Source organism: Ipomoea triloba, chromosome 2 (genome assembly GCF_003576645.1).
Source record: "Ipomoea triloba cultivar NCNSP0323 chromosome 2, ASM357664v1".
In the NCBI taxonomy this organism is placed as follows: domain Eukaryota; kingdom Viridiplantae; phylum Streptophyta; class Magnoliopsida; order Solanales; family Convolvulaceae; genus Ipomoea; species Ipomoea triloba.
Window position 1 is genome coordinate 6,575,391 of NC_044917.1, and position 15,267 is coordinate 6,590,657.

The 15,267-nt window shown below is 38.0% G+C and overlaps 4 protein-coding genes across 4 annotated transcripts; 3 read left to right on the top strand and 1 right to left on the bottom strand.

The window, feature by feature from the left end:
* Window positions 1–650: 650 nt before the first annotated feature.
* On the top strand, window positions 651–3,809 carry LOC116010304 (protein DJ-1 homolog B-like). The gene is made up of 8 exons (XM_031249653.1): window positions 651–904; window positions 1,002–1,202; window positions 1,629–1,778; window positions 2,008–2,190; window positions 2,425–2,505; window positions 2,702–2,902; window positions 2,973–3,113; window positions 3,450–3,809. Exons 1-8 carry the CDS (start codon window positions 725–727, stop codon window positions 3,654–3,656), a joined length of 1,344 nt encoding a protein of 447 aa, XP_031105513.1. The 5' UTR covers window positions 651–724; the 3' UTR covers window positions 3,657–3,809.
* On the bottom strand, window positions 3,760–5,989 carry LOC116010305 (cold-responsive protein kinase 1-like). Its single transcript, XM_031249654.1, has 7 exons — window positions 5,855–5,989; window positions 5,574–5,723; window positions 5,380–5,495; window positions 5,019–5,229; window positions 4,552–4,789; window positions 4,301–4,451; window positions 3,760–4,226 (listed from the first exon to the last, which is right to left on the bottom strand). The coding sequence occupies exons 2-7, from the start codon at window positions 5,641–5,643 to the stop codon at window positions 3,855–3,857; spliced, it is 1,158 nt and encodes a 385-aa protein (XP_031105514.1). The 5' UTR covers window positions 5,644–5,723; window positions 5,855–5,989; the 3' UTR covers window positions 3,760–3,854.
* Window positions 5,990–8,651: 2,662 nt separating this feature from the next.
* On the top strand, window positions 8,652–11,927 carry LOC116011120. The gene is made up of 2 exons (XM_031250639.1): window positions 8,652–8,880; window positions 10,833–11,927. The coding sequence occupies exons 1-2, from the start codon at window positions 8,785–8,787 to the stop codon at window positions 11,694–11,696; spliced, it is 960 nt and encodes a 319-aa protein (XP_031106499.1). The 5' UTR covers window positions 8,652–8,784; the 3' UTR covers window positions 11,697–11,927.
* An 818-nt stretch (window positions 11,928–12,745) lies between these two features.
* Window positions 12,746–15,267, top strand: LOC116011033 (multiple organellar RNA editing factor 8, chloroplastic/mitochondrial). The gene is made up of 4 exons (XM_031250532.1): window positions 12,746–13,189; window positions 13,470–13,567; window positions 13,647–13,712; window positions 14,383–15,267. The coding sequence occupies exons 1-4, from the start codon at window positions 12,798–12,800 to the stop codon at window positions 15,060–15,062; spliced, it is 1,236 nt and encodes a 411-aa protein (XP_031106392.1). The 5' UTR covers window positions 12,746–12,797; the 3' UTR covers window positions 15,063–15,267.

Genomic DNA, 15,267 nt, shown 5'->3' on the forward strand with positions numbered 1-15,267 from the left:
GTGAATGTGTGGCATAATACACCACCCTCTTTGCCTCCTCGTCATTGCCATTAAGGAATTCTTTTTGGTTGTTGTGTTCTTATCTTCTTTGTAACCGTTGGCGCCCCCACCGGTCCTGGCCATCCTTAAACCCTGTTTCTTTTTGTTGAGAGGTTTACAACTGGTTAACAATGGCAAATTCGTTTTTTAGTGCTGCCCTCGGGAGAAGTGAGGGAGCATGAAAATATTAACAAAATTGATTCATATGGATCATGAGCAACCACTATACATCTTCCTGTAGTGGTAGTAGATTTTTTCGTCATAATAAAATAATTGTTATTTTTAAAATTAACTAGTATTTTCACACCTGCGTTGCACATAATGAATTTTTTATAATATGTTAATAATATTTATATCAAAATACAATTGTATTCTATGTTCACTATTTCACAAATATTGAGTTATAAAATTGTGGATATAAAATTTTAAAATTATAAATATAGAATTTTAAAATTGTGAACATAAAATTCTGAAATTGTGAAAATAGAATTTTGTAACTGTGAATGTAACATTTAAAAATTTTGAATATAGAATTTAAAAATTATAAACACAGTCCATGGCATAACAAATTTACAACCGCACAGACTCCAGCAGCTATAGTGCGCTTTATCATCCTGAAACTGAAAGCCTCTCTGGACCGCGGTTCGAGCCCGACCAGGCCGGCATCCCCAGAGAGCTCTTTAAAATGGTGGCTGCCATTCCACATTTGCATTGCCACCTCACCCCCTGCTTAACACTATCGAGAAAATTCAAAACCCCTCAAAATCTCTCACTTCTCACTCCATCAAATTATCGCGAGAATTTCAAGTGCTTTTCGCTCTCAGGCTCAGCTACCATTTCAGTCATGGCTTCTGCTGCTAAAAAGGTACCGTTAGATTTTTGTTTTTGTTTTGTTCTTTTTTTTTTTTTTTTTTTTCCTTAAATTTGCGAATTGATTTTGTTTGTTTGTTTTCTTAATATAGGTTTTGGTGCCGGTGGCGAACGGGACGGAGCCGATTGAGGCGGTGGTGCAAATCGACATACTGCGGAGAGCTGGGGCCGAAGTTACGGTGGCTTCGGTGGAGAAGGAGCTTCGAGTCGATGCCTTACACGGAGTCAAGATCGTTGCCGATGCACTCCTTTCCGATTGCGCCGATACTGAGTTCGATCTCATCTCTCTCCCTGTATGTTTCTCCTTGGCCTCACACTCTAATACAGTGTAGTCCATAGCTTACTATGTTCATACTTGTGTATATTTTAATTATTTATATTGTTTGCTTATATTGAGCTGGCATTGTTTCCTTGTGCGGCCGTGCGGGTGCTCACTATCATTCTAATATTTTGTTAAGAATCGTTTGGTGCTTCTTGTTGATATTGACTGTTCAAAATATTCCTATTTTAATTTAGTTTATGTGGCTTGAATGTTTTCTTACTGTCTATCTGATCTTCACTTTGGTTATTGGTGGATTGATATGAATATTCCCACATGTATGACATAGTTTATCTATTTTGCTACTTGTTATGTCTGTGTTTCAGTGTTAGACGTGATCAGTCTTACATGATCCCTACTGATTAGTATGTTACTCCTGGAATGTTTCATTGAATTATAGGGAGGGATGCCTGGTGCATCTACTCTTAGAGACTGCAAGACTTTGGAAAGCATCATTAAAAAACAGGCTGAAAGCAAACGATTATATGCTGCAATATGTGCCTCCCCTGCAGTAGCTCTTGGACCGTGGGGACTGTTGAAGGGGCTTAAGGTAATAATTTCCAGTGGTTGAATTCTTTTAATGGAGTATTGTTTTGATCTTTTTGATGCATAGAGACTATGGTTGTAAACTGTTTAGGTTCAGCACTTGAGCAGTTTGACAAACTCAAACATGGGGGCAATGTGATAAAATCTGAACCATAAGCATGAAAATAATCATAAGCCATCCAGTTTGGATTGAGGAGCACTGATTTGGACTTATGTGCCTTTGTTTTTAACAGGCAACTTGTTACCCATCTTTCATGGAGCAGCTGTCATCTTCTGCAAATGCTGTTGAATCAAGAGTGCAGGTGGATGGCAATGTTGTGACAAGTCGTGGACCTGGAACTGTCATGGAGTATGGTGTTGCACTAGTTGAGCAATTGTATGGAAAGGAGAAAGCTGAAGAAGTCTTGGGGCCACTGGTATGTGGAATTGTTGTTTACCGTTGGATAATAATTAATGCTGTTGGAACTTTATACCATGCTAGCTACATCTAGTTCCTGGTTTGCTCTTGTAAAATTTGGGCATTGGTTACTTTTGTATATCCTCTTTACCTAGTTTTCTAAAAATGTAATTGTCATAAGTTTCATGTTTATCTTTGATCAACTGGATGCAATCTGCTGATTCATGATGTGCAATCTCTGCATACCATTCAGGTGATGCGCCCTAATCACGGTGATGAGTATACATTTGCTGAACTCAATTCAGTAAATTGGACAGTTACCAATAGCCCACAGGTAAGATATTAGTGGCAGATAAATTTGTTTCCATGTTCCGGAATGATGTTATTGATGTTTTCAGAAATTTTATTCTGAGTAATACTTTAATTCACATTGCTACCAGATACACCTCTATGTAAATGGGTCCTATTATGTAATTTTACTTAATACCTGTAAAAACCTTCACATTGATGACTCTACTCACTCTCTTCAGATACTTGTACCCATTGCTAATGGTTCTGAGGAGATGGAAGCTCTTATTATTGTTGATGTACTTAGACGGGCTAAAGCTCAAGTAGTGGTGGCATCTGTGGACGATTCACTCGAGACTGTTGCTTCCAGGAATGTGAAACTGGTTGCTGATGTACTGCTTGAGGATGCTGCTAAGAATGCATATGATCTTATTGTCTTGCCAGTAAGTGCAAAGCCTTTCATCATATTCTGTTAGTTATATGGGCAACTCCTCATATATAAACACTATGCAGGGTGGTCTAGGCGGTGCTCAAGCATTTGCATCCTCAGAAAAGCTGGTCAATATGTTGAAAAAGCAGAGAGAATCAAACAAACCATATGGAGCAATTTGTGCTTCTCCTGCATTAGTCCTAGAACCACATGGCTTGCTCAAGGTACATTTATTCTACAGAAGATAATGGACGTACTATCCATTGACAGATAGAATTTGGCAACAACTAAATGCTTGAAATGCTCAAAATGGACATGAACTGCCATCATGCCTCATTTTGTATTTCCAAGCAAAGAGTTGATACGCTGATTTGATTCATGGGCTGCTACTTGAAAAATAAATTACTCTTGAATTGTCCTTTCACTACTATACTATGATTTCTTTGGCATGTTTACTACAGCACCTCTAATATTTAAGGGAGCAAGATTCGAACCTTGTTTTACATAAACTTGTACAATTGGCCTCCGGTTGACAATTATAGTTTGCTTTCTATTTTCAGGGTAAGAAGGCTACAGCTTTTCCAGCAATGTGCAATAAGCTATCTGACCCAAGCGAAGCAGACAACAGGGTGATAGTTGATGGCTATCTCATCACTAGCAGAGGGCCAGGAACTACAATGGAGTTTGCACTGGCCATTGTAGAAAAGTTTCTCGGGCGTAATAAAGCCCTAGAGCTTGCCAAGGGGATGGTTTTTGTGCAGCCGTAAAGCTAGTCCTAGAATTCCCCTGTTTCAAGTCTCTTTGTTGGTCCTGTTTTGTGCTGAGTTATAATCACAGAGATGAAAACCAGTTCGGTATGTAATAAAGGTGTATAAAAAATCAACCGTGTCTCTATATATTTCGTTCTTCAATTTGGAACACCACAGATATCTCACCACACAAATAAAAAATAAAAAAATCTTAGTTCAAGTACTCCGATCAGATATGGAGGTGAAAGTCATGGTTGCTTGTGTTGTACAGATGCTAGTGTTCCAGGGCGACTTATCTTCATTCCCTGAGCCAGCAGCAGATAAAATTTGCAGGTTCTTTTTCTTTCGATTCCGGAAACCTACGAGCTCAGTTAACAGACCTGGCTCCGATATCTTCGTATCATCAACATCCTCTTCACCTGTCAGCATTTTCACCACACTAGACATAGATGGTCGGCTATTGGGCATGAAATGGGTGCATAACAAAGCAATCTTTATGTATCTACAAGCTTCATCTACATTGAAGTTCTCTCCCAGTGATATATCAACCAACTCAACAGGCTCCCCTTTCTGATAGAATCTCCACGCCTGCACATGAAATTTGTGTAAACAAGGCCTACCCAAATTAGAAAATATTCATAAATTCATGCAAAAATCTATACCGTTTCAAGAAGATATTGATCATCAATAGGTAGTCGTTTGTTAGTGTTTGATCTTCCACTAACAATTTCCAAAAGGAGAATTTCAAAACTATAAATATCAGCTTTTCTTGTCAACTGGGAACGTATCACATACTCTGGAGCCAAATAACCCCTGCAACCATTACCAAATGCATAATAAGCATGTCTAACTTATGAATCCAAAGTGCACAAGTCATGCCACCAATTCACTTTGCCTAAGAACATGAACTTACGGAGTTCCAGCAACACGGGTGCTAATATGAGTCAAACCTTGGGGGAATAGCTTTGCAAGCCCAAAATCCGAAATCTTCGGAGTGAAATCTTTATCGAGAAGAATATTGCTGGCTTTAATATCTCTATGGATAATAGGCGGTTGGACTTCTTCATGGAGGAATGCAAGTCCCCTGGCAACCCCTATACATATTCTAGCCCTAGCACTCCAGCTAAACTGAATGCCACTGGACCCAGATCCTATAAATCAATGAAGTAGTCATCATCAGTCATGAATTCTCAACCAGAAAGATGGAAAGTAACAGACAAACCACAATTCTATATGTTCAAAGGCCTGCTTATGATGAATGATAATGGACCCTCCTTTCCTTTTGATTGTAGTTAGAGCTGAGGAGGATTCTTTGAACATGTAGAACTGTGACTTGCCTAGATTGGTGCCATAAAGAGAGAGAGAGAAATGGCTAATCACCAAGAAGAGTTTGAGCAAGGCTATTATTTTCAAGATAGCCATAGACCAAAATCCTATGCTCCCCTTCTACACAACATCCATGTAGCTTCACCAGATTCTCATGTTCTAAACCTGAGATAACCACTATTTCTGTCAAAAACTCCTTCACCCCCTGTCTTGACTCAGCAGAAAGCACCTTAATAGCCGCTAATGTTCCATCACCCAGCCTCCCCTACCAATCAAACAAACAGTTTCAGCACCGACATGAAAAACCACAAAATTTGCAGTCATATGATGAGAATTGAAGCGCCTAAGCTGATAGTATATTATATGCTCAACAATGAGAATCATCAAGAATTGAATCAAAAAGCTAAGGTCAAACCTTGTAGACAGCACCAAACCCTCCTTCTCCAATCTTGTTCAAAGGGCTAAAATCTCCAGTTGCGGAACACAGTTCTTTGTAACTGTACAGCTTAGCATTCTGAATGCTTGAAACCTCTGTAGTCAATTTCAAGATAATCATCATCATTTTTGAGTTGGATCATGAAGAATTGGGAGATAGATGCACATACATACCTTCTTCAATGTCGATTTGATGCCTCGGGGGAGACGATTTCCTTCTGCAACAGACAGGGAAACAAGTCATGCTACCACGCACTTCCTTTAATCTCAGCTTACTTTTACAACCTTCAATTCAACTCACATACATACATGCAACCTCAGCTCCTGTTTGGTAAACCAATGGTTAGTCAGATCAGAGGTAAAAGCAAAGCTCTCTTGCTTCATCAGTTTATAGCAATTTCAGGACATAGAAGAAAATAATGAAGGAATTGACACAGAAAATAGTAAAGGAAAACCTTCTTAATGGCTACTCCATGAAGAATATATACAGAGAGAGAGATATTATGTAGCATCAGATAGATATTGGTTTGTTTGTTGTGCAGTTTCCTGATATGTGAACTTAGCGGATGGATGGAAGAAGATGAAATCTGAATGTCTTTTTTGGGTCAAGTCAACTAATCAGAAAAGTCAGATGCATGCAGTATATACGCAGAACAAGATTGACCACGTACTCTATGTCCGGAATGGACACTTAACAGTAATGTTATGATCTAATAATCATGATTTGTGCACACGAGTTTAGCTCGGTTTGAACTTTGATATCAGTAATGTGAGGATTATGTTTAAAATGGGCAGATCATTTGTGCGCACAAACATTTGGTCTTGTCTGTTAAGTCAATGAATCACCGTAATTTACATCATTCTAAATTGAAAGTATGATACTTATTATATAAAAAAAAAAGTGATATTTTTTAGGGAAAATGTAATATTTAGGAGTTAAAAATTTATCTATAAGAAATTATAATACTTATGAAAAAAGAGTATAATATTTATGAAAAAATTTATCCATTCCACATATCAAAATCCATAAAACGATGTTATAAGCTGATTTTGTCATACAAAAATATGTGGTGTTGACTCAATGACTCAGCTTCATGTGGTAGCTGTAATTGAAGTATTGAAGCAATAATCCCTGTATATAATAAAGACAATTTGATACGTTTCTTATGCAGGTCTCTTTCACGGTAATATTAAACTGGCAAATTGCGAATTGGATACTTTGCAAAGCAGCCTCAAGACTACTTTAGTATATGGTTAAATAATATTCTTTTTGTTTGGTAGTCCATAACAGTTTTATTTTGTTTTAAACATTATTATTAAAAGTTTAAATTAATAATTAAACTACGAAAGGATTATTTTATATATTTTATATTTAACAAAGTTTGACACTTGGTCCTCCTGACGAAGGAGATGTAGAATCGAGAGGACTTTTTTGGGGTGCTTTTATTTTGTATACGAAATGATGAAATAAAAGTGATAAAATGGCCAGTAATTTGATTTAGGAATATCGACAGCATGTAATATAGATTATCTTATCAATCATAATACGCCAGATTTGAGTACGTACAATAGTATCGGACACTATTAATTAACGCAAATTATATTGCGCATCAAAACGACGTCGTCGTTTTGATTAATGAACACAGACAGATGAATTCGCGTCACTCACTTTCAGTTCATATACACTGCAGTTACATTTCAACACAACTACAGTTACATTTTGATATAACTACAGTTTCATTCGACAATATAAAAACACAAATGTGAAACTGTTATTCAGTATCAGTTCATATTCACTGCAGTTACATTTCAACACAACTACAGTTACATTTCGATATAACTACAGTTTCATTTGATAATATAAACACAAATGTGAAACTGTTATTCAGTATCAGTTCATATACACTGCAGTTACATTTCAACACAACTACAGTTACATTTCGATATAAATACAGTTTCATTCGATAATATCAAAACAAATGTAAGGCAGTATCTTTTGAGATGAACTGTAGTGTCAATTACGGGTTCCGTTTCTCACTTACTGAAACGACGTCGTTTTGGGACCACGGTCCACGATATAAGGACTGATTAATTAATGTTCATTTTTAATATATTAAATATTTAATTTTAATGTATTAAATGTGTGTAATTATACCTACATGAATTTAATTATACATAAATGCATGTACGTGTCAACTACTATATAGTGTAATAACATTTTTGTTATCGTTTTAAATGGATTCGTCACAAGATTGAGTCTCGGTGGTGGGGGCTTTGGGTTCAAAAAGATTGAGAAAGGATACATAAAATATGTGTGTGTCTATATATATATATATATATACATGCACGCGCAGATGTATGTACTATGATATTTTGTTGAAATTATTTTTAATTCAATTTTCATAATGTTAAGTTTAGTATTTATATATTTAGAAACTACATTAAAATCAATATTAAACACAAAAAAATATTTTAAAATACTAAAGAAAATAAGCAAGGAACAAATATTTTATTCGACAAATGAATAATAAACAAAATCAGGTAAATGTGATAGATGGAATATATTTTATTATATAAGTATATATTTTATTTTAGTAATAAAATAATGTTTACAAATTTTCCGGGTGTTATATAAATAGCTCTCAGTTAGAGCAAATGTGCCTTGTAGCACCAGTGGCAATGAACCACTTGCGCTAGTTAGAACCCACGAGATTCACCTTTGTCACCATGGCCAAAAGGTTGATCTCGGCCTCATTCTAATTGTTTTTTCTAACAACCTTTTGTTTCAAAACTCTTGTATGTTGGATAATGTGTGTCTCTACCGAAAGGTTTGTCTTTATCACATTTTTCGATCTATAATCTTAATCAAATGTTTCAAAAGGTTCACAAATTATTGTCGGTGTGTCATTACCCCAATAGTGATGTTGAATTTATAAAGAATTATATTTAGATATAAAAGTATATATTAGCTCATCTAATCGAGATTTTCAAACTATATATGAATAGGATTGAATTGAGAGTCAAAATCAATCACAAGTACCACGTTTTAAAATACCAAATGTGGAAATCAAATAAAAGTATTATAAATTTCAACGATAATCACAAGGTAAAAATGTAAAATGGCTACAGAGTTTCCTCGGACACTTCCAATTGACCGAGTGAATTTGGAAAGTGAAAATACTAGGAATAAATTTCTGGGAGTGGGGGCTACTTCAAAGATGGGCCGAGCCGGGCTGGTTTTTGGGGAAATTATCAGGCCCGAAGTTCGGTTCAAGCCCAAACATGATTCGAGCTCTTCGTTTGGGTCCACACTGGTCCCGAACTCCCGTTCCAGTTCTGGGTTTTGTCGGAGATTTCGTCGCCTGACGATCCATTTCCACCTTCCATGGCTTCGCCCAACCCGCAGGGCTCGCCTGCCGCGGCCACCGCCGATCAGCATCGGCTGCACGTCACCGTAGCGTCATCTCCTTTAACTCCGCAGGCAAGTTCGACTTCTCCTCTCTACACAATTGCAATTCAGCTTCTATTCAACATGTTTCTTACTGTATCGTCATTATTATACGTGAATGAATCGAAAAATTCGTGCCGTTTTGCCTTCTCTTTGAATTGTTAATTCTTGGGTTCGGGCCGTTTTGGAATGGTTTTCGGTGTTCGACCCGACCGGCCCGCCTATGAAGATATTCAATTTTGTTTTGGGAAAATAGAAGCTAACCCTAAAACAACCTAGTCTGCTACACTCTTCCCCTCTCTCACAATTCATGGCCTTTTATGGCTTCAATTCAATCACTGGCCTTGTTTCCAGTTCTAGCTCCTCTGATGTTCTCTGTCATGGCGACCAAATATTCGTTTAATTTCTCAAATTTCATTTGCAATTTTGCTTTTTGGTTGCCTCTTGATTTTTAATGTAGAACACATATGCTTCAGTTGTTTCAATTTTGTTGCCTCTTTTTTTGTTATTTGTTTCTGTAAATTTTGTAATTAAATGATTTCGTTCGAACAGATTCAGATTTCATCCTATGGTTTCATGTTAGGTTGAGAGTAGCCTGTTACTGTAGTATTTTTCTTTTGGGTGACGAGTGAAATCTGCATCCACTAGGCAAGGGTCTTGTGATCATAGCCGGCAAAGAATGATAAACCAGTCTTGGTTGCTCATAACAATCTGGCTCAAACCGAGAAGGCCAATAGGCTTATCTCATTGGGAAGTAGCCTATTAGGTTTTTTTTTTTTTTTTTGTTTTTTTTGTGATTTCAAAATGACATGATCTGTGTTCATGTTGTTGCTTTTCCTGCTTGTACTATGTTTAACTGCAGACTGCTCCACTATTACTTTTTCATGAATCATGTATTATAATATCATCATTCATAATAAAATAAATGACCCCACACAGTCTATGCAAGACATGCAATGATGCAATCTGTATAAAACCATAAAAACCTTTAAAGATTTGATGAGCTTGATCATGGGTTGAAAATTTACAAAACCACCTTCTCTGTTTGAGTTGAAAGATATGAAGGAAGCCGAAAAGCAATGGTGGGTTTATATGTAGTTAAAAGCTAGGTGGTTAATGATGGAAAGTGGATGATAAGTGATTAGACGTCATCACTTTATTTTGATTAAAGTGTTTAGAGATGCAAATTGGATTTCCAGTAGTGATGAAATTCAATTCAATTCAATTCCCATGCTCAAGTAAGGATGTAACGGAGATGAGCCAGCTGGCTATTTGAGTTTGGGTTATCTTGATGTTGAGCCTGCTAGAGCAGCGTAAGGTGCAAGTGAACTGAGTGAGCTACTTGATCTGCGTTTGACTTGACGTTGATCAAGCTTGAGCCTTTGACGTAGTCTCTTGAGCTGAGCTCGTGCTCATAGATACTTGGATCAGCAAACTCATGAATCTCGACAAAATATATATTTTATCTTTTTTATTTTTCTTCGTTTCTAACTATTTTATTTTTAATTTTTATCATCTTTCTCAAATTAGGCTTGACCACTTGAGCCAAGCTCAAGACATTCTAGTCTAGTGTTCTTAGAACTTCAGATCCAAAGGATTTTCTCTTCTGATTCCCATTTTAGTAAATGCTTGGCAAATATAGAGTAGTTGATTTCTTCTGCTAGTGTACATTCTGTATAGTTTTTTTTCCCATAACTCTAGTCTATGCAATGTTGATCATTTTTAGTAATGTTATTTGGTTTTTCACTCACGTATGAGAGAACTAGTTGGTATAGTTTTTCAACGTTACTGCATGCCATTGAAGTGCATCGAAACTTGTGAGTTTTGTGACATTTGAATAGATTTTTTAATATAGTTGAAGATAAGATGTGATTTTGGAAAGAATGAACATGCCAATTGCAATGCGCTTTGAGATTATTCGAGTATATTATTCACAATGGTCAATGGAGTATGTTCTAATTGAGCTTTGCTTTGCTTTTCTTTAGATGGTAGAAGGAAACAATGAAAATATTATGGATGGTGCAGATCTGACTGAAACAAGCGCGGGTGAGAAACGAAAAAGGGACGGGAAGTTGAGATCTGTTGTTTGGCAACATTTCACAAAGCTTATCAGGGAGGATGGAACTTGCGATAAATGCAAATGTAACCATTGCAATAAGCTCTTCACTTGCTCGAGCCGAAGTGGAACAACTCATCTGCTTCGTCACGTAACTGAGGGAATATGCCCAGTATTTAAGCTCGACAAGAAGGATAAACCACATAACAACACAAGTTTCACCTGTTCAACTGGTAACACCGATCGAAGAGGAAACATCATTCCTTGGAAATTCGATCATCAGCCACTCACTCATCCACCCATCGAGCAGTCCATCGACATGCACAATGACTTATTGGTCGAGGGCTTAGAAGATCTTGACCGTCAAACTGGTGGATACCCAGATGGCGACTTTGTTGGACAATCATCAACCTCTGCATACGCTAAACTTCCTCAACAAAACGCAACACAGTCGCAATCTCCACTCACTGCAGACTCATGGATGAACGAGTTGAGAGCCTGCACAAATAAACTCGTCAAGCTCACGAATGAGCTTCTTCCTAACGGTATATCCTTGAAGAGCTCTTCTGCAGTCAGCGGCCCCGATTACTCTATAGGCGCCGCCATAAAGTGCTTGAATGAAATGGAAGACGCCATTCCAGAATCAAGCACAGCATATCTCGATGCTCTTGATATTGTCCGGGATCCCGTAGAAAGGGAGTGTTTTCTTTGTCTAAACCCAGAGACGCGTCGAAGATGGCTGCGTAGGATGCTGCATCGCCGCTATCCCTTGCGCTATAATACTGACATTTGATCAACTCTTAATCAGTTCAAATCTTTCACTCTTTTTCTTGGGTGGAGACTTGTCAGGTGTTGTAGTTTATAGAACTTGTCTGAGGTGAAACTAGCAATACATTATATACTATTTGTTCTGAATATCTTCTTTAGGTTCAAGATTTTGAACATTACTTTTTATACAAACTTTTGGCAGGTACAAAGGGCTGAGCTATATTTTGGGTGCAAATTTCATTTTTTTGGTCCCAAATTTGGTTCTAACGGTGTTTGGCTCAAGTAATGTTTGAAAAATATTTTTTCTAATTTATTTGGACAAATTATATATATGGATTGTTTAATAATAGTATGATTTTAGCCTTTAATTTTTCAAGATAGAGAGTGAAGATGTTCTCACTTGAAATCAGAACCTTGAGTGGAAATACTACTTGTACTAGGGATGTAAATGAGCCGAGCGGCTCGGGAGCCCGAGCCACTCGGTCAAAGCTTAGTCAAATTCGAGGTTGAATCAAGCTCGAGCGGCTCGTTTAATAATCGAGCCGAGCTCGAGCTTTAATGTCTTAGGCTCGTGGCTCGTATAGTTTATTTTTAATTGAAACATGAATTTAAAATCAAACAGTTAAATTCGAGCTCAAAATCGAACTCGACCTCGAGTTTGAATTCAAGGAGCTCGAGCTCAAACAATCGAGCTGCTCAAGCCGAACTCGAGCATCTCAAAAATTGCCGAGCTCGAGCTCGAGCCTAGCCTTCCTTAACGAGCTCGAGCTCAAACTCGGTTCGGCTCGTTTACACCCTTATCTTGTACTCTCAAATTTTATTCCTCACTAAATTTTGATGACATTTTTCATGGGACCCAATGAAGATAACTAATTATCTATTACCAGTAAAAGTGATGAAGTAGAAATAGAGAATCCATATAGTATGGTTCATCTCAAGTTATCTAAAAAAAAATGAATTTTTAAAAAGTAAAGAAAAAGGAAAGTATAGAAGCTCGGGGGTAAAAATGAAAAGAAAACATTTTGATAACAAATTCTGGATTCTTCTTCATATAAAACCCACTCCCTATCCTGCTTCTCATTTCTGCTAAGGTTTTTCGAGACTACCATAAACCCTAGTTGCAGGAATGGCGACTTTGCTCTCTCGTTCTCTCATCACCGCCGGAAAGCAGGCCATTAGCATCGCTCTCTTTCGCTCATATTCCTCTCTTACTCCGCCACGCAACTTTCTCGCTTTCTCCGCCTTCCGCCTCCGCCCGCTGGTGTCAATCTCCCCCGCCGTCCGCCAACTCTATCCAGCAGCGTACACTGCAGTGCGGGGACTCGCGACTCGGCAGACCTCGTCGTCCCTCAATGATCCGAATCCTAACTGGTCGAATCGTCCCCCGAAAGAGACTATTTTGCTCGATGGATGCGATTTTGAGCACTGGCTTGTTGTGATGGAGAAGCCGGAGGGCGATCCCACAAGAGATGATATTATCGATAGCTATATCAAAACCTTAGCTCAGGTGGTTGGAAGGTTTGTCTTCATTTCCCAATTTTTTCCTAGCTGTTCTTTATGATTCTTTGCTACTTATCTATAATGTTTGAATTGATACTATTTAATTGAGAAGATGTAAATTATAATCCTTTGTTGCAAAAGTAAGTTAAACATGAATAAATATAGAACTCGATATCACTATCTGCCTCTCCGTTGGTAAACGTGTGCTAACAACACTCTTGGCTTGGTAAAGGGTTGAGGTATATTTTCAGCGTATTTATGTTCTCTTGATTCATGATAATATCAATTATTCTTGTAGCGAGGAAGAGGCTAGGATGAAGATCTACTCTGTCTCAACCAGACATTATTATGCATTTGGGGCTCTTGTGTCAGAGGAACTCTCTTACAAATTGAAAGGTATTGTTTGAGGACATACTCTCTTGCATCTTATTGTTCTTGGATTCTCTAAAATTTTTTTTGCCTTTTTTCTTTCCAGAATTAAAAGGAGTTCGGTGGGTGCTCCCAGATTCTTATTTGGATGTTAAAAACAAGGACTATGGAGGTATGAAGTTCTATGGCTTGGTATTATTGATATGACATGTTTCTGGAGTAATGCTCTAATGTTATAGTAACTCATTTTGCATTTTCGGGTTGCTGATGTATTTAGGATTCTTGCATCTCTACCTCTGTATTCAAAGCCACTAAGCTTGTGTATGACACCCTAACTATGTGGCTTTTTCTTCTTAAAAAAAATTCAAAACCATACTTTATTTTTTATGATGTTTATCATAAAACTGCTTTGAAGATTCATTTGCAATTTGAAATGTAGTTGAACTATGGTTTTAGAGTGGCTATGCAGTAATGCCCCTTAAGAGTCTTCATTGAAGACTGGAATATTTCGGAAGGCCCATGTTTAGTTTTCATTTTCTCCTAGTTGTGATTGTAACAGGTAAAAATGTATGAATCATGAAATAGTACCCATTGTCAGTATACATGGTAAATGCTATTAGCTGTTACATCATGCTTCTAATTCCATCTTATTCTTCCCATGATTGAAACATTTTGGTGTGGTGATGTGGTTTTGAATTATAACCTTCATGACTGAAGGTGGTTTGTGGTTATGGGTGTTAATATATATTTGAATTACTTTGTCTTTAACAGAGCTTGCTTCTTCCTACTCAGTTATTATATTTATGATCATGTTCTGATCTGGACACTATTGGATGTTTCAGGAGAGCCATTTATAAATGGGCAAGCTGTACCATACGATCCCAAATACCATGAGGAGTGGGTGAGAAACAATGCCCGTGCCAATGAGAGAAACAGGCGCAATGACAGACCTCGCAACTTTGATAGATCGAGGAACTTTGAGAGGAGGCAGATGGCTAATCAAAATGCCCAGAACCCTGGTCCTAGGCCAAACTTTCAACCTGGTCCAGGGCCAAACCAGGGCAACTTTGCTCCGGGCCCAAACCAGGGCAACTTTGCACCGGGCCCAAATCAGGGCAACTTTGCGCCGGGCCCAAACCAGGGCAACAACAGTCCGAGCAACTATGGTCCAGGACCCAACCAGAGCAACCCTGCTTCATGGCCAAACCAGAACAGCTCTGCCCCAGGCCCAAACCAGAACAACTATGCACCAGGGCAGAATCAGAACTACCCTCCTCCGCCCGGGCCAAACCAGCACAATTACCCCCCTCCTCCAGGGCCGAACCAGCAGAACTACCCTCCGCCAGGTCCTAACCAACACATGTCTGCTAACTATGCTCCAGGGCCTAATCAGAACTACACTCCAGGGCCAAACCCAAACTACTATCCTCCAGGGCCTAATCAGAACAATTATGCTCCAAACATGGATGGGAGAAACCCTTCCCAGAATCAGAACATCCCCCCTCCTAACTATCATCAGTAGGAACTGTGCAGAGAATGTAGCTCCGAACCTCTATAAGTTTAGGATTTTTTGTTTAAAGATACTCTATGAATGTTGTTTGGTTTCATTCTACTCAATTAATTATGGAGATGAGTGCATTTCATGATCTCATAGAAAGACAGACTTGTTCTACAGTGAAATTGGAGCAAAAAATTCTGTAGTTATAATGGATATGATGTCTGTATAA

Excerpts from the sequence above, each read along its gene's own strand:
- LOC116010304 (XM_031249653.1), top strand. The coding sequence starts at position 725 with ATGGTGGCTGCCATTCCACATTTGCATTGCCACCTCACCCCCTGCTTA. Across the intron at positions 2,191-2,424 it reads AAGAAGTCTTGGGGCCACTG|GTGATGCGCCCTAATCACGG; the intron begins GTATGTGGAATT and ends CATACCATTCAG. Across the intron at positions 2,506-2,701 it reads CAGTTACCAATAGCCCACAG|ATACTTGTACCCATTGCTAA; the intron begins GTAAGATATTAG and ends CACTCTCTTCAG.
- LOC116010305 (XM_031249654.1), bottom strand. The coding sequence starts at position 5,643 with ATGACTTGTTTCCCTGTCTGTTGCAGAAGGAAATCGTCTCCCCCGAGG. Across the intron at positions 4,452-4,551 it reads ACCCGTGTTGCTGGAACTCC|GGGTTATTTGGCTCCAGAGT; the intron begins GTAAGTTCATGT and ends TAATGGTTGCAG. Across the intron at positions 4,227-4,300 it reads ATCAATATCTTCTTGAAACG|GCGTGGAGATTCTATCAGAA; the intron begins GTATAGATTTTT and ends TTTCATGTGCAG.
- LOC116011120 (XM_031250639.1), top strand. The coding sequence starts at position 8,785 with ATGGCTTCGCCCAACCCGCAGGGCTCGCCTGCCGCGGCCACCGCCGAT. Across the intron at positions 8,881-10,832 it reads CATCTCCTTTAACTCCGCAG|ATGGTAGAAGGAAACAATGA; the intron begins GCAAGTTCGACT and ends GCTTTTCTTTAG.
- LOC116011033 (XM_031250532.1), top strand. The coding sequence starts at position 12,798 with ATGGCGACTTTGCTCTCTCGTTCTCTCATCACCGCCGGAAAGCAGGCC. Across the intron at positions 13,568-13,646 it reads ACTCTCTTACAAATTGAAAG|AATTAAAAGGAGTTCGGTGG; the intron begins GTATTGTTTGAG and ends TTTTCTTTCCAG. Across the intron at positions 13,713-14,382 it reads TAAAAACAAGGACTATGGAG|GAGAGCCATTTATAAATGGG; the intron begins GTATGAAGTTCT and ends TGGATGTTTCAG.